The sequence below is a fragment of the Trichosporon asahii genome, assembly GCF_000293215.1.
Source record: "Trichosporon asahii var. asahii CBS 2479 unplaced genomic scaffold scaffold00020, whole genome shotgun sequence".
Classification (NCBI taxonomy): domain Eukaryota; kingdom Fungi; phylum Basidiomycota; class Tremellomycetes; order Trichosporonales; family Trichosporonaceae; genus Trichosporon; species Trichosporon asahii.
The window spans coordinates 83159-99871 of NW_014040904.1; the positions used below are offsets into that span (position 1 = coordinate 83159).

General features: G+C 59.7%; 5 protein-coding genes and 1 non-coding gene across 6 annotated transcripts; 2 read left to right on the forward strand and 4 right to left on the reverse strand.

Moving 5' to 3' along the window:
* Window positions 1–581: 581 nt before the first annotated feature.
* On the reverse strand, window positions 582–4156 carry A1Q1_00357 (uncharacterized protein; the record flags this gene model as incomplete). The annotated part of the gene is made up of 2 exons (XM_014326006.1): window positions 582–3155; window positions 3785–4156. 2 exons carry the CDS (start codon window positions 4154–4156, stop codon window positions 582–584), a joined length of 2946 nt encoding a protein of 981 aa, XP_014181481.1.
* A 1914-nt stretch (window positions 4157–6070) lies between these two features.
* On the reverse strand, window positions 6071–7235 carry A1Q1_00358 (uncharacterized protein; the record flags this gene model as incomplete). The annotated part of the gene is made up of 4 exons (XM_014326007.1): window positions 6071–6165; window positions 6207–6480; window positions 6527–6946; window positions 7116–7235. 4 exons carry the CDS (start codon window positions 7233–7235, stop codon window positions 6071–6073), a joined length of 909 nt encoding a protein of 302 aa, XP_014181482.1.
* Window positions 7236–7413: 178 nt separating this feature from the next.
* On the reverse strand, window positions 7414–9381 carry A1Q1_00359 (calcium ion transporter; the record flags this gene model as incomplete). Its single annotated transcript, XM_014326008.1, has 1 exon — window positions 7414–9381. The coding sequence occupies one exon, from the start codon at window positions 9379–9381 to the stop codon at window positions 7414–7416; it is 1968 nt and encodes a 655-aa protein (XP_014181483.1).
* Window positions 9382–11033: 1652 nt separating this feature from the next.
* On the reverse strand, window positions 11034–11115 carry A1Q1_t126. Its single transcript has one exon. It is a non-coding gene; the product is annotated as a tRNA-Leu (tRNA).
* Window positions 11116–11910: 795 nt separating this feature from the next.
* On the forward strand, window positions 11911–13824 carry A1Q1_00360 (GTP-binding protein 1 (g-protein 1); the record flags this gene model as incomplete). Its single annotated transcript, XM_014326009.1, has 4 exons — window positions 11911–12114; window positions 12158–12919; window positions 12992–13434; window positions 13473–13824. 4 exons carry the CDS (start codon window positions 11911–11913, stop codon window positions 13822–13824), a joined length of 1761 nt encoding a protein of 586 aa, XP_014181484.1.
* Window positions 13825–14423: 599 nt separating this feature from the next.
* Window positions 14424–16537, forward strand: A1Q1_00361 (uncharacterized protein; the record flags this gene model as incomplete). The annotated part of the gene is made up of 6 exons (XM_014326010.1): window positions 14424–14592; window positions 14643–14652; window positions 14774–15159; window positions 15204–15359; window positions 15579–15971; window positions 16029–16537. 6 exons carry the CDS (start codon window positions 14424–14426, stop codon window positions 16535–16537), a joined length of 1623 nt encoding a protein of 540 aa, XP_014181485.1.
* Between the last annotated feature and the right edge of the window lie 176 nt (window positions 16538–16713).

Consider the following 16713-nt stretch of genomic DNA (forward strand, 5'->3'; position numbering starts at 1 on the left):
AAAAGAGAGTTGCATGATGATAAAAACCGGACAGCTAATCGAAGAAAAGGGGGAAAGGGAAGTAAAGGGAGCGAACCGAGCTGAGTTGGAGAGTTGGAGAGTTGGAAAGTTGTTGGTACAGTTACACGTTGTAATGTTGTTATGGGTATATGTATGTGGGAGAAGGAAATTATAAAGCGGCAAGAAGCAAGAAGCAAGAAGCCGAGGGGCGGATATGTGTGTTTGCACGTTTGCACGATGAGCTCGCTCGCGCCCGTCCTGCGCGTGCAACGGCGCGCGATGGACATCGAGGCTAGATGCTCGAGGGTCGAGGGTCGAGCACTGAGTGTCAGGCGCGTCGAGTGTCGAGGATCCCGAGCATGTGGCCAGCACTCGAGCATGTGGCGAGCACTCGAGCGAGGAACACGGTGCGAGTATCCACGCACGTTGCAAGTGCGAGAATGTGGCGGGACAGACAGAGTTGCGACCATGGAGTGGCCACAATACGAGCGAAGCGCCCTCACGCGCGGGCCGCCGCGCGCCGCTCGCCCTTGCCCGCCTTCCTCGCTTCGCTCGGAAGTGCTCGGAAGTGCTCGGAGGGCTCATTCCGCCCCCAGCTTCATTAACGCCTTCAAGCTCTTGGCCACGCCAAACGAGTAATTCGCAATCTCCTGTCGGGTCTGTTTATCAAACTGCTCGCCTCTCGAGGTCTCCTGCGCCTCGCTCAGTTTGTTTGTGTTCGCGACCAGGTCTCTTAACAACTCATCGCCCCTGACTCTCAGACTCGGCGGGATACAGTTCCGCGTCACGCCCACGATGCTCGAGCTGATCGCAATGACTTCGGACAGATGCTGGTTCAGCGTCTGGCCTTGATCGCCTGTCCTTATTGCCGCGAGGAGGGATTGGATGCTCGAGACCAAAGCTGAGGATTGCGTGTTCAGGTACGGCTTCACGTCGTCCCATTCCCGATCCCCGCCGCGCGAGCTGGTCTCCCGCCTATGCGCGGAGGAGGGCTGCCGCCGATGTCCTGAGGGTCCGGACGGGGATCGCTGATGCTGCCCTTGGCCGCCGGGGCCGCCCGGGGAGCTCGCATAGCTCCCTCCAGAAGCACTGCTCTGTTTCCGCTCGAGGTCAAAGGAGTCGGACCGCGTCGTGGCCGACTGGAAGCTGTTGATGCGCAGCTCCGGTTGCGCACTGAGCGTATGGAACGCGGGCGTCTCGTACTTTCCCCCGCCTAGGCTGCTCACGTTGTTGTGACCCAGGGGCTGGTTGCGCGACGCAGGCGACGCAGGCGACGCCTTGGGCGAGAGCGGCGCGTAGCCTGATCCGGGGCTCGAGCCGTTCGTGTACCCATTCACGCTGCCGTTGGCCCCGAAGCGGCCGGGACTCACACGGGGCGACATACCGCCGACCCCGCCTCCGCCTCCGTCGTTGCGCTCCTCGTTCTCGTCGAACGGCGTGCGGCGCACCATGTCCGCTATACTCATGCTTGCGCGCTTTTTCAGAATCTCGCGCATGGCGCCCGTGCGCCGGATCTTGAGCAGCTTGATGATCTCGACCACGTTGGCGGAGAGCGTGCCCGCTGCCGCGTCGATGAGGCCGACGGGCGAGAGACCCGAGGCCATGGCGTGGTTCCGCGCCGCCGTCATGAGCGCGCCGAGGCGCGTCGTGCTGTCGTGCTTCAGCGACTCGAGCTTGCTCACGTCCACGTCTAGATTCGGCTGGTCCTCAAACGCCTTGACGTCCTCGCCTATAGCCGTCACCGCCTCCACGATGGCCTTCATGGCGGGCAGGACGCCGGTGGGCTGGCTCGAGCGCGCGACCTGGAGCAGATTGTCGATCGCACTCTGGAACGCAGACACGTGCATGTCGGCAATGTTGCCGTCGGGAGAGGCCGGGAGGTGGTCCTCCGACATGGGCTGCGAGGTGAACATGACCGAGGTCGCCTTGAGGTTGCGCAGCTCGGTGCGCGCGGCCTGGAACTGTTTCCGCGACTCGGCGAGCTGCGCCTCGAGCGCAGAATACGCCTCGCGATGCCGCTCAGACGCGAGAACGAGGTCCTCGTTCTGCACGCTCAGCGCATTCAGCTCCTCGACGAGACTCTTCACCTCGCCCTGCAGCTCGGCGACGACGGCCTCGTCCGCCCCGCCCTGCCCGCAATTGGCGTGCTCGGTCTCGAGACGGCGCAGCTCGTCCTCCAGCGCCTCGGCGCGAGATCGCCACTCCCCCGCCTCGTCGCTCGCTGCCCGCGCCGAGGCGTCGGTCTGCTCGCGCAAAGCGGCGTGCGCATCCCTCGCCACGTCGAGCTCGTGCTGTATGCTGCGGAGCGAGGAAGCGTGTGTCGTCGCGCGCTCCTTTAGACCGCGCACCTCGTCCTCGTAGTCCTTGCGCCGCTCGCGCTCGTCCGCCAGTTGCCGGGACAGGTCCTCCTTCTCGCCCTCGAGCGTGTTGCACCGCCGCTCAAGCCCTGCAACGCGGAGCTCGTACTCCTTCCGGATCCGCTCCTCGGCGTCGCCGTCGATGGGCTTCGACCGCGATGTTGTGTTCGAGATGAAGCTGTCGCGCTCGTGCCATCCGGGACCGTTCTCCTCGGTCGTTCGCGGAGACACGACCTCGTCGCGCGAGTTTTTCCGGATGCTCACTGGCGTCTCGGTGCGGAAGCGGGTTGCGGGCGGCTCGTCGGCGGCCCCGTCGACGCTGTCCCGGGCGTAGGGGACCTCGATCGCCTCTTCGGTAATCGTGCTCTTGTTCGGGACGACAATGTCGCTCGTCGCCGCTGTTGGGGTCGCGAACCGCTTGGGCTCCTCCGCCTGCGCCCGGAGCACCTGGGCCATCTGGCCGCCGCCGCCAGAAGAGAGTCCGGAGCCCTTGCGGTCGTGGCTGAGGGCGGAGCGCGAGTCGGATCTTGGCGGGCCGCCGGTGGCAGACTGCGCATCGTCGCCGCCGTACAGCGAGGTGTCGTCGTCGAACTCGGGGTATCGCCGGCGGAGCTCGTAGAAGACGTCGGAAGCGAGGTCCTTGAACCGGTTCTTCGGCAGGGTCGCAAGCTTCTGCCGCGCCTGGTTCCGCTTTGGGTGAAAGTCGTCGCGCACAGGGAGGAACGGGGCTGAGGGCGCAATGTCAGCTTGCCTGCACGACGCGAACCAGCGGCCAATCTCCTCCTCCATGGTGTCGCTCTGGCAGCAGCCAGGTTGGGGAGCCTATCTCTAGGCATGAAAAGGTGTACTACACCAAAAACCGAGCTGCTTGCGAGGCCTAGAACGATCCACGCAGGTGCACGCAGGTGCTCTGCACGAGCCGTCGCCGGTGCCCCCCATCGCCCCGACAGTCGAGACAAATTCATGCCGCACACCGAAGCACAACTCACCTGCTCCTTCTGAACCTCCGCGCTCGACGCTTAGCCGTCGCATCAGTTCGTCGTACACATCCGTACTGAGTTCGAGGAATTGTAGCCGCGTCAGCCGGGTCAGCTTGTCTCGTGCCGAGGCGCGCGCAGTGGGCGATTCTGCTCTGTCAGCGTTGTTGTTCCTTCTTCGTTGTAGTAGAGCAGATCGCGATCGGCGTGCAGCTCGTTTCTGGGCCGTGCCGGCCGTGCGACGGCGCCGAGGGCGCTGGGGGCGTCGATATGGCGACAATGAAAAGCCTCAGAGACCCGAGAGCCGCATCGCACTGGACTGCGACCCACGCATGCCGGCGTCCGAGCCATCGTCGCAGATAGCTCAGTGCCCGCCAGTGCCCGCCAAGCTCGCCGAGCCTTCGCTGCAGCAGTACATGCTGCGGATGTGCAGCCCTCGCTGGTACTCACCCTTATCCGCCCACGCCGAGAGAAAGTCCTTGAGAGCCCTCCAGTGCACCCAGGCGGTATCCTTCGTGTCCTTCCTGTCCATGCGTTTGCCGCTGCCGCTTCGTCCTCGGAGCCGGGGGTCGGGCCGCGGGCCGTGCCCCCGTTCGAACCTCGGCGGACTGCTCGCGGGGCGCCTCCGTTGGCGACGGGCTGCATCTGCGGCTGAGGCATGCCGCCGTTCATCCCAGCGCCCATGCCGGCGCCGTTCATGTTCATGCCGCCGTTCATGCCCATGCCGGCGAGAGGCTTGTATTGCTGGGGTGCTCGCTGGTTCTGGAAGAATGCACCGGCGCTCGTTGTGCCCGGCCCGCCTTGGGCGTAGCGGGAGGCCATGTCGATATGTTACTGGTGTCGGAGTGTGGTGGTGACAGTGGTGTTATGGTGTGTTGTTGTTGTTGTTGTTGACGACGATGTGGTCGACTTTTGTTTTGTTTGCGTCTGCCGTCCGGCGAAGGGGAGGGGGCGAGAGAGAGAGTGTGAATTGGCTGGCTGAGAGGGAGCCGAGGACTGGATGAGGGGGAGTGATCGCAGCCTAAAGCGCTAAGGGGGGATTTGAAATGGCAATTGAATGTCAACGTAAGGGCAAGAGATGCAAGTTGAACGACGGTCGTGCGGTCGGAGAGGAGTGTGTGTGTGTGTGTGTGTGTGTGTGTGTGTGTGTGTGTGTGTGTGTGTGTGTGTGTGTGTGTGTGTGTGTGTGTGTGTGTGTGTGTGTGTGTGTGTGTGTGTGTGTGTGTGTGTGTGTGTGTGTGTGTGTGTGTGTGTGTGTGTGTGTGTGTGTGTGTGTGTGTGTGTGTGTGTGTGTGTGTGTGTGTGTGTGTGTGTGTGTGTGTGTGTGTGTGTGTGTGTGTGTGTGTGTGTGTGTGTGTGTGTGTGTGTGTGTGTGTGTGTGTGTGTGTGTGTGTGTGTGTGTGTGTGTGTGTGTGTGTGTGTGTGTGTGTGTGTGTGTGTGTGTGTGTGTGTGTGTGTGTGTGTGTGTGTGTGTGTGTGTGTGTGTGTGTGTGTGTGTGTGTGTGTGTGTGTGTGTGTGTGTGTGTGTGTGTGTGTGTGTGTGTGTGTGTGTGTGTGTGTGTGTGTGTGTGTGTGTGTGTGTGTGTGTGTGTGTGTGTTCGAAGTGAGAGAGGAAACTTGAGTAGCAGAGTATCAAGAAAGTCTGGGTGCGACGAGGAGGGATAGTGGGTATGGTGAGGGGAGAGAGTGTGCACGGATATTAGAGCTCACACTTGGCAGGATAGAGTGGGGAAGGAACTCCAGGGGAAGAGGTGAAAGACAAGGGGGGGAGTGTGTTGTTTGCCGGTTCATGGCTACGGTGGCTACGGTGGCTACGGTGGCTACGGTGAAGGGTGCCTGAGTGTGCTAGCGCGTTTGGCGTCTGGCTGCCACCTGTTTGTCCCTGATACCAGACTGCGCCGCGGGACCAATTGTCCTTTGCACTGTGCCGCTCTGGTGCGCGATAACGCACGACACGCGCAGTGAGACGCGTCAAAGGCTCTCTCAGCTCTCAGGCTGCGTCTCACCTGCCGTTCCTGCGACGAGGGCGCGTGCCGTGGTGTAAGGAGAGAGTGTTCTGGGTGACCACATGCTGCACCCGCTCATGAGCAATTCACTCATCTCTGTTCTAATCGACCGTTACACATAAAAGATGCACCGTGCGCACACTCTTAGTCCCATTCCAACTCGCTTCGGGGCACTTACTTGCGTTACACTCTATTCATCGTGAACTGACTTAGCGCAAACTATTATGCATCTCTCCTCCGCTTCTCCTCGGCCACTGTTGATATGGTGTGCACGGCCAAACATGTACTGCAGTGTCACCGGGCTTCACTGTGAAGCATGACTCTCTCCACATCGGCACACGAGAGACGAGCTCCATCGTCTCAGACCTCTGACCTTGTTTCACCTCGACCTCGTCCACCATAAAGTGTAGGGCGGGTTGCTCTCGCCCGACCACACAAAGGGCCCGATAAGAGCGCAGATGACACTCAGCTGCCTCACTTGTGCACAGTTCAATCACAGTCAGATCTGCGTCGTACCTGGCGTCCTCACGATGGAACACGGAACACCACATCAGAAAATGGCACACGCAACATGACCAGGGTTATCAGTCGTAGTCGTACATCACTTGCACAGAAGCTAGAACATCGGAGTAGATCCTGCTGTCATGCTGTCCAGCTCTACTGTTCTTCCTGCCCATCCCACCATCTTCATCCGCCAGCCTTGCGTTCTTCACGTTGAGAGACTAAAGGGCTATCCGTGGATCTCGGCGTCCATGCCAGCACCACCACTCCACCCCTCTCCTCCAAACAATCCCTTCCAGCTGCTTGGTTCCCGCAACTGGGCATCTGTTTCGTCAGCTCTTGCTATCCCGATGCCCCGAGCTCACCGATTCCAGCCATATCCAGCGTCCTAGCAGCAAGAGCGTGCGCATCACCCCGGTTATCTCCCTCGACGACCCAAGCGGCCAGCGCGCCGGCAGGCGTGCCCTGCTCTTTCAGAGCCGCCAGTGTCCTCCTCGTAAGACCAGCACCGGGGAGGAACGGAGGGTAGACGCCTTCCCTCTGTTGCTCCTGTGGGGGAGCACCCTCGAGCCGGAGGTTGAGGGCGGGAAGCTGCGCGAGACGCTCAAGGATTGGAGTAGATGCATCGCGCACGATGGCCTGGTGCGGGGTCCTGATCGTCAGTTCGTTCCCTTGAGCAGTGAACTGACAAGAGCTGTGCATCGTCCTGATTCGCAGCGTCGAGGGAGGCGAGAACGAGAACAGAGCCAAAGCTCTTCCCCGCCGCGGCGATGAGGGCGACGTGCTCATCCTTCTTCGTCTGAAGTGTTAGCTCGCCATATGCCGTCAGATCGTTAGAGCCATCGGTGCGCACCTTGAGGGTCGGAGAGCGCTGCAGCAGGACATAGACAGATCCTTGGTCACCATACACTGGAGTCAGCTTTGAGGGCGACCTGTAGAGCAGCTTACGTTCCAGACCGCCGGTCAAGATCCCGGCCTCGCTGTCATATCCGGCAAAGGGGGCTACTGTCTCGCCCGTACCGACGAAGGCAACACGCTTCAGACCCAGCGACGATACAAGCAAATCACCCGCGAGTTGGGGGACGTTGCCTAGTGATACGGAAGGCTGTTGTTAGCTATTAGATCGGGAACATTGGTGAGCTCATGATGAGGCGTGTGAGGCGAATGGGAGGTGACATGACACAGGGATGGAGGGAAGACAGTCTCGGCATGAGGAGGACAACGTTATCACTGAAGACAAGCGCCTAGTAAGACGGAAAGAGTGAACGACTCACCACAACCAGCACAGCATCCTTCAGCTTGCTTGTATCAAGCCCGTTCACGGGGTAGATGGGACCCGTCGACATAGTCGGTGAGAGGTTGATGGCAACAACAACACGAGACGCTGGCGTCATCTCGCAACGTCAACTTTGCGGTGGAGGCGGGCCTCCACTCGGGCTTCGAGTGGCACAACGCACACTCTCAGCGCTCCTCTCATGCTTCGATCGAACGGCTACGCCTCATTTTTTGTATGACCGTGAATGCATACTGGTTACTACGAAAGACTGTTTCTTGCTTCAGGTTTACTTCAGACTATAAATATACTTCGAGATGACGTGTTACAACAGACACGGCTCTACGACTTTTTCGTATAGTACTTTGATGGATGGGGTCGTAGAACCAGGTGACGAGGGCGATACAGACGTAGGCCATCATGAGGACGAATCCCTCGAGATACTGCGAGCGACCGTCGGCGATGGCAAAGTTGACGAGAATGATCGCGATCACAAGGACGATCGTCTCGTAGGTGTCAAACAGGAGCGACATGGGCTGCCCGATCATCCAACCGATGAGAACAAGAAGAGGAAGAATACCGAGCGAGACCTGGATCGAGGATCCAACCGCGATGCTCATGGACAAGTTGAGACGGTCCTTGAGCGAAACAGTGACAGCCGTGATGTGCTCGACGGCGTTACCGATGACAGGCAGAAGGATGAGACCGACGAACTCGCGCGAGACGCTGGTCGACTCGGTGAGACCGTCGATCGAGTCGACGAGACATTCGGCGGTGAGACCGGCGAGACCAGTGAACGTGATAAGCATACCGAAGGCGAAGATCGCCTTGGTACGAGGGTTCTCAGGAAGACCGGCCTCGACACGGTGGTGCTGAGCCTCAATGTCAAGTGTGTCAATGGTGGTCGCGGTGGAGAGGGGGTGCGTTGTCTCGCGGAAACGCAGGCTGGGGCTGGTGCGGGTCGCAGAAGCCGAGGAGTAGGCACGAGCGCGGCCAATGTCGAGCTCGGGAGGTGTCTGCTGGTTGTTCGCCAGGATGGAGGGCGACTGCACACCGGGCGAGGAGCTGCCAGAGTTGCGGTGGGGCTGCGCCACACCGTTGAGCTCAACGGTGGGAACCGAGAGGGTGTGCATGTGGCTGTCGTCTGAAGAGGCTTGGCTCTTGGTGTCCGTGTCACGCGAGATGACCGTGTGAAGGCTTGGCACCCACTGAGGGCGGGGGAAGACTCGCTGGTGAGAGGGCGTCGGGAGGGCGGAGACGGCGATCTCATCGCGCTGCTTGAAAAGGTATGCGTGCGTCCAGAGCGTGAACAGCAGGTACGCGACATAACAAGCAAGCAGGATGAAACTGAGACCGCGCGACATGGACAGGATGATGGCCATCTGCTCAGGGGGAATTTCCGCCGACTGGGCACTGGAACGAGCGGTCGACGTCGAGGGCCAGGCGAGGTGGTAGGCCTCGGGGAGCAGGATGGCGAAGACGGACAGGCCGAGGAGCGAAATCATCGTCTGCGCACCGACAACGCCGTAGACCTGCTCATGGAAACGGAGACCACCAGCAAAGTAACTCATACCCAAAACGAGCAGAATGTTACTGAGGATGGATCCGGCCATGGAGGCCTGGACGATGTCAATGTCACCCTTGACAAGCGCAAGGATGGCGACGAGAAGCTCGACGGCGTTTCCGAAAGTCGCGTTCAGGAGACCACCCCAGGTGTCACCACAACGGATGGCGAGCTCTTCGGTTGCGAAACCAAGACCACCGGCGAGAGGGACAATGGCGAGCAGCGAGACGACGAAGACGGCGACGGGGTTCTGATGACTGAAGTGCAGGCCCCATGCGACTGGAACGAGTGCAGGGGTGATCCAGAGGATGGGAACACCACGCATCATATTCTTGAAAGATTGCCAGTACGTTGGGTCCTCCCACTTCACGGGGGCCTCGCCATCGTCGCCATGGTGGGGTTCGAAGGTGTCAACAGACGCGTTCGAATTGTTGCCACCTTCAGGGACGCGCTTGACGTTCGCATCGTGAGTGGCGAAGTCGTGGCGTTGGAGGTTGGGTTGAGAGAGGTCAGCATGCTCGTAGACGGTGACATGCTCCGTCTTCTCGTCGAGGAGGGCGGTGGGGTCGAGGTGGTGCTGGGGGAGGGGCGCGGGGAGGTCGTGTGCGATTACAGTGCGATCATTGGAGTTGTCGATAGATGAGTGGGTAAAGCCACGTATATCGGGTTCGGGCTCGTCGATGGAAACAGGAGGGTTGGCCATTCGAAGTAGGGGTCCTAGTAGAGTCGGTACTAGAGCGCAAGCGGTGTGAGAGGGGAAAGAGAGATGTGGTTGGAGGCACTGGATTGCTTAAGAGCACTTGGCAGGAGGTGGTGCACGCGGGAGCAATGTCTTGGCTGTACGCCCCACCGTACGACACATGCGTCAGCACAGCCGCGGTACCCGTGGGTACGGCGGGTGGCCTGGTGGGTACGGTGGCCGGCGTCGCTTTGGTCGGCAATGTGAGACTGAAAGGGTCTTTGCGGGTCAAGGGACAGGGGCAACCCGACGTCAGGTGAGCACCAAGAGCCGCAGAGCCGCAGAGCCGAGAGCGAGAGCCGGCGCCAAACCGGAATGCTGAGCCGTGGAGACGGTCAAAGCGGCGCGCGCGGTGCTCTGCTTGGCTGCTTGTACGGTGAGAAGCGATGGCGGCCTGGCCCATCGAGCCTGTGGAGTGGCGCGGAAGTAGATCTTCCCCCGCAGAAAGGCGCAGATGACTGTATGCGACACCCTGCATTAATGAGCCGACTTCCCTGGTGGTCCAGACAGCCAAGGCGAATCGGCTGCGCTCCAGCACGCACGTTGACGTGACGCTGGCATTCTCGCATGGCATTTGCGCATCTTCGGCGAGAGCGCGAGAGGGAAAGGAGGTTCGCTACGGGGGCATCCGCCAACCGCATGGCCACGATAAGGCATGAGGAGCAAGGCCGGGGCGCTGACGAGGAGATTGTCAGTAAGGGTTCCGGCTGCCGGGGTGAAGGGAAAAACGGAAGCAAACAAAGGGTAGAGGCGCAACTGCACAGCATGTCGCTTCTACGGTGAGTGACCCGATGACCCCGCATGACGTCGCGACACCCTGGAGCCGCCAAGCCACCCAATGTCGTCCCTCTGTCGGCTCTGGCCGATTGCGCCATGTGCTCCCTGATAGGTCTGTATTACGTAACCTGCTTCGTCAGCTACGGCTGTGCTCTGCTGAGTTGTAAACCGTAGTTGAACGCTCGGAGCTTCGAGATCCTCCTAGTCTCCGGCGGCCGCCACGATCAGAGCTACGGGTAGCCGCGATTACTGCGATCTCAGTGGCAAACGAGCCATCGCAGTTTGTGCGACAATGGTGTCGCTGGTCATGAGGACGAAGATATGTGGCTGGCATTGGGTGCATTGGCGGTCATGTGCTGAAAACCCATGCGTCGGGGAACGAGAAGTGACAAGTAGCCTCGGACTGTGCAAAACATTGACGCATCTGCGCCACCGAACCGACTCTAATCGGTCCACGTACCGCGGGTCTTGCAGCTGACGGCGCAACGGACAAGTGGAGCCCGCAGCAGCAGCAGCCGACGCATTCGCGCAGCGGACGACGGCCACCATCTGACAATGCGCGCAGCTCAAACATGAGACATCCTGACCCAGATCACGCGCGGCTGGCAGCCAGCGGACCCAGCTAACACACAGACCGTACCTGGGCTAGCTGGGGGCGCACATAGGGCCACAGGGTGCGACCTCCACTTATCGCACGCTAAGACGCGACTGATCTTGCGCCAACGCGCCTCTCCACCACCTCGACTACCACCTTTCGATGTCTTCCTCCATCTCCAGGGCCTCTCCCGACACTTCTCAGACACTCACAGGCAGCGTAGACCCCTCAAAAAGGTTTCATCCTCCGCCAACAGGACTCGAACCTGCACTCCAGAATGGATTTGCAGCTTAAATGCAACGCGTCTACCATTTCGCCATGGCGGAGGTGATGACCGGCCCAAAACGAGCCGCGAGGGGCTGTCCCGGCTCTCTGCGCACTCTACAGCCCTTCCTGTCAGCTTTAGCTAATTCCACGCAACGAGATCTACCTGTGCATATGCTTAAAGTCGAGGAGAATGCCCAGATGAGCATGCACGACAGTTAAAAGTGGCAGGAAGCGCTTATCTCTCGAGATCGGCGCAACGCAAATCACGACTCCTGCTCGAGTCAGAGAGCTCAGAGATGCATGGAAAGCATGACTCGAACTCTCCAGTCTATGCAGGTACAGCCTGATGCTAGAGTACCATTCGAGTCGAGCATCGCGCGCCGGACCTCGGCAGATCGCAGTCTAGATCGATTTGCCACCCACCGCTCGCAATCGAACATGAGGTGAGGTGTGCATTTTGCCACCCGGAAGCAAATTTGGGTGGTCGCTCCCACGTTTGCGGACAATGGTAGCAGTCAGCAGCCCTAGGCACCGAACCGTCTTTCCCCGCGTTCCCCATCTGCCTCCACCCGCTGAGAACCGGCTGTACCCACCACTGCGTACCGCGCTACACGCACATCCAAGGTTAGAGACAAACGCTACATGCGCTGTCTCCAGATTGTCGACTCGACAACAACTCAACCCGATCGCCTGGCGTCCACCACCTCCCCCGCTGCCTCGACCTGTCTCTCCCTTAAGAGGTCAGGTCCACTTTACTGCCCAACCTGTTCCGCCTCGCGCTCTCTCCATCCGCACCGTTGCTATCACGCAGCGCAGCATTACGCGCGCAACCACCACCACAAGCATCGACCATCATGACGGCCCTCAGATCCTTTCAGGCCGAGATCGAGCAGTTCTCGCAGGAGAGACAACGACAAGCAATCAGAGAAGCCCGCGAGGCTCACGCCGCCGCCGAGGCGGCCAAGCACCACCACAAGGTCAAGCAGCACGACGTCGTGGTCAGCGTCGTCGAGGACCGTGACACGGACGCGGTTTCAGCAGAGAACATCAGCGTCGAGGTACGTGTTTCACATTTAAGCGATCCTTCTGACAATCCAACAGGAGGCGCTCTTTGACGCCGACGACGAGGCGCTCAAGTCAAGATTAGTGTCGAAGCTGCTGCAGGACCACGGCGAGTACATCGTGGCTCTCGGCGCGCACGCCATTACCGAGGAAGGCGAGGTCAAGGGTACGCCAATCACGAAGGAGCAACTCGACAAGGCTGTCGAGCGATTACGAACAACATGCGCCGCCATCAAGGCGGAGATGACTGAGCTCTACCGCAACGACGCCAAGGACGGTCCTTTCGGCACCTGGCTTGTGCGCCTGCGCCCAGCGAGCGTGGAGGAGGTGCAGGAGGTGCGCGTTGCGGTCGTCGGCAACGTCGATGCGGGGAAGAGCACGATCCTCGGTGTCCTGACAAGAGGCGGCCTCGATGACGGTCGCGGAAAGGCACGTGTTGCCCTCTTCAAGCACCCGCATGAGGTGGAGACGGGCCGCACATCCTCCATTGGAGGCGAGATTCTCGGATTCACGACTGAGGGCAAGCCAATATACCCTTCGACACCGGCCATTGCGGACTCTGTGAAGCGCGAGAAGCTTGCTTGGGACGAGATCTACAAGCAAGCCGCAAAGGTCGTGTCTTTCATTGACCTCGCGGGCCACGAGCGCTACTTCAAGACCACGGTGTTCGGCCTCTCGGGACACGCTCCCGACTACGTCATGCTTATTGTGGGAGGGAATGCTGGTCTGATCGGAATGTCCAAGGAGCATCTTGGCGTAGCTCTCGCTCTGAACGTTCCAATCATTGTCTGTGTGACCAAGGTGAGCTGCGGGGTCCTCCTCAGTATTAGCTAACAACAGACCGACATGACACCACCCAATATCATGGAGCAGACGGTGTCCATGTTGAAGAGAGTTCTCCAGAGCCCGGGATGTCGTAAGACGCCAGTCTTCGTCGAGAACGAGCAACAGGCGATCGACTGCGCGCTTGACATGACAAGAAATCGGTCATCCAAGATTTGTCCCGTCTTCATGCTCTCGAACGTGACGGGCGACAACTTGCCGAATCTGCGCAGCTTCCTGAACATTCTTCCCTCGTCGCAGAATAACGAGAAGTATGTAACTGACGCGCCGTTCGAGCTGCACATCAGCGACGCGTTCTCGGTGCCCTTCATCGGCACGGTCGTGTCTGGCGTCATTGAGTCTGGCGTTGTCAAGCCCAACGACCAAGTGCTCGTCGGCCCCGACTCGCTCGGTCACTTCATCCCCACAGCCATCAGGAGTATCGAGAAAAAGCGCGTCAAGGTCGACTCGGCTGAAGCTGGTCAATGCGTTGCGTGAGTTGATCGAAGTTGTTTGTGAAACTGACGCCCAGTCTCGCGCTCAAGCGCATCCGCCGCAGCCAAGTGCGTAAGGGCATGGTGCTCATGGCCAAGACCGAGATTCATCCCATGGCCGTGAAGCGCTTCGAGGGCATGGTCATGGTGCTGCACCACAGCTCGACAATTCAGCCACGCTACACTGCGATGCTTCACTGCGGCGCAGTGCGCGCGTCGACGCAGATTGTCAGCCTCGACCACCCGTCTGGCCTCATCAGGACTGGCGACCGCGCAAAGGTCGTGTTCGAGTTCATCGGCCAGGCCGAGTTTGTCAAGGAGGGGCAGCTCATCCTCCTCCGCGAAGCCAAGACGAAGGTCCTCGGCGTTGTGACCAAGGTGCTCGACTGAGCTCGGCTGGGCGAGCATGCCACCTCTTGTAGCAGATAGACACGATGTCAACTTGTTTTATACACGTGTGCGGGTGCAGGGCGTGACGACTCTGCGAGTGACGAGATATATACATCATTGTAGAGTCAGTCACCCTATGGTAGAGCTGGCACATGCATCAAGGGGCTGAGACCACGCAGCCTGGGTTGGTGCGAGGTGCAGGCGGGGCCTCGAGTGCTGGCGCAAGGCTTGCGCCAGGCGCAGCGTTGGCGGAAACAAAACGCCACCATTGGGATCGTCACGTACGTCACCACCTGGACTAAGTGCGGCACGACGGTACGCCGGAGGGAGGGCCCAGGAACAAGCAGCGATGGATTGGAGTGGGACTTGGAATTTGGCCACCCAATCTTCCACACAAGGAAGGAAGCACAAGGCGACCACACACACATTCGAAACGCAAACATCCGACCGTCACTCAATCCTTCCTACATTCTCGACTCTGTCTTCCTCGCCTTCTGACAAGACGAACCCTTCACCAATCCACACCTTCACTTTCCTCTTCTTCTCTTCACCCCTCACAATCCACGCTCATCATTGACTACTTCAACAAGAACCACAGGATGGCGGAAGATTCCCCCGACATCCGGCCCTCGACGCCCAACTGGAACGGCGCCGATACACCAGAGCGCCCCTCGCTCAGCCGCACGAGTAGCTCACTCTCTGGCATCTTGAGCAAGGGAGCAGAACGCGTCGGCGAGGATTGGGCCGAGGGCCCACTCCTCCTCCTTGGTGAGTTCCGGGCCTCCTCCGCGGCGAACTGACAGACAGATGTCGTCGAGACCTTCTTCGGTGAGTGCGAGTGTGATGGGCTAGAAGCAGAAGGCGCCGATCGCGGCCACGTCACCGTCAATGTACGAGGGCACAAGATGTCGGAGTAACGTTGGTTCCAGTTACACGTTCTGCGTCCCAGCGCCTTGAACCATACGGCACCAGAGGCAATGCTTTGTTCCGCCTCATCAGCTGAGAAGTATTTGCACAAGCTGACACCAGACTCCCGCCTTGATCTCTGGGAGCGCAAGCTGAAAGAGTCGTCCAAGAAGCTGCGTCAGAAGGCGGGGTCGATGATCCCGCGCGGCCTGCGCACGCCAAAGGGCTCGATGCTGCTGCTCGACGATGACGACGACACCCACCTCTCGACGCGGGACAAGGACGCCAAGCGCAAGATGCTCACGACCGTGTACCGGCAGGACGTTGAGCGCGAGGTGAACCGCGTCAAGAGCATTCTGAACTCGAAGATCAATGCGGCGAGCGCAAAGTGGAAGAGCGCCAAAGTCGTCAGGACAAGGGAGAAGGTTTGTGAGTAGCTACTCATACAAAGGTGCAGAAGCTGATCGGTGCAGCATTCGAGTTTGGCGTCCTCACCGTCGCGTTCACGGGCTTCCTCCTCGGTCGTGCGCCGGAATGGATCCCCTTCGCGTACACTGTCCAGGTCGCTTTCCACCTCGCTATCCGCGCGTACACGTATAAGAAGAAGGAGTGGCACTACTTCCTGTTTGGTGAGTACAGCTACTCGCGGAAGTGTTTAGCTGACAGTACAGAGTGCGTATATCGGGACGTAGTGGCGATTACTGACCGCGCAGTATGTGTTACTTTGTCAACGTTCTGGACCTCATGTTCCTCTGGATCTGGCCTGGCTCGACCTACCTGTTCATCTGCTGTTACCTCCTGACCATGGGTGAGCTGATTCGCGGGATCTTGAACAAGCTGACCTTCAGGTCCCCTCGCTTCTGCCGTCATCACTTGGCGCAACTCGCTCGTCTTCCACTCGCTCGACAAGGTGACCTCGCTCTTCATTCACATCTACCCGCCGATCGTCTTCACCGACATCCTGTTCACGTACCGCGGCGCAAACATCCGGTATCCTGCGCTGAACGGACTGGACAACTACACGTGGTGGCAGAAGGTGCTCTGCGCGGCGGTGCCGTACTGCATCTGGCAGGGCTTGTACTGGAAGTTCATCTTTGTTGACCGCAAGGACAAGATTGAGAGCGGCGCCCGCCAGTCGAGCTTCAACTACCTCCTGAACGACAAGCATGGTCCCATCGGCCGCGCCCTCCGCGCCGTCAAGCCCGCGCACCGCGAACTGTGGTTCATCTTTGGCCAGTTTGGTGAGTGTGGTCCTTTGCCGACACAGCTTTCTCTCCCGTCGCTAGCTAACATCCCAGTGTACAGCATCATCTTCATGATCCCGGCAGCCACGATCCTGATGCACTCGCACACGGCGTCAGACCTCGTGATTATCCTCCTCTTCGTGGTCGCGGTCTGGAACGGCGGCAACTTCTACGTCGAGGTCTTCGGCCGCAAGTTCGAGAAGGAGCTCAACGTGCTCCAGCGCGAGATGGAGGCGCTCACGCAAACCATTGCCTCCACGCCCTCCACGCCACACACGGATATGACCGCAGACAGCGCGGCACACGACCCGCGCCCCGCCGCAACTGTTGGTTCGGGATCGGGTTCGCGCGACGCCGACGCGGACGCGGACGCCGACACAGCGGACGTCGGCACGCCGATCGACTATGACGCCAAGCCGAAACATGCCGCGCACGCGGACCGCGTCGACCAGGAGGTGAAGCAGCGCAAGGGCACGGGACTCGAGAACTCGCCCCTCGTCCTCCCGCAGGCGGAGACGAGCGAGCCGCCAGAGATCAAGCTGGACGGGAAGAAGGAGGTGTAGCCTGGCTACTAGTTCATCCTTCCTCCCTCCCTCTGAAAATTTAGACCTTTTCCCACATAACCAAACCCCGAGTTCGTTATACCGTAGCCTAATGATATATCTGTGCTGGCATGCAGCGATGCAGCGTAAGGAACAGTGGCACAAGGCACAAATGGCATAGGAATACAAATCACAAC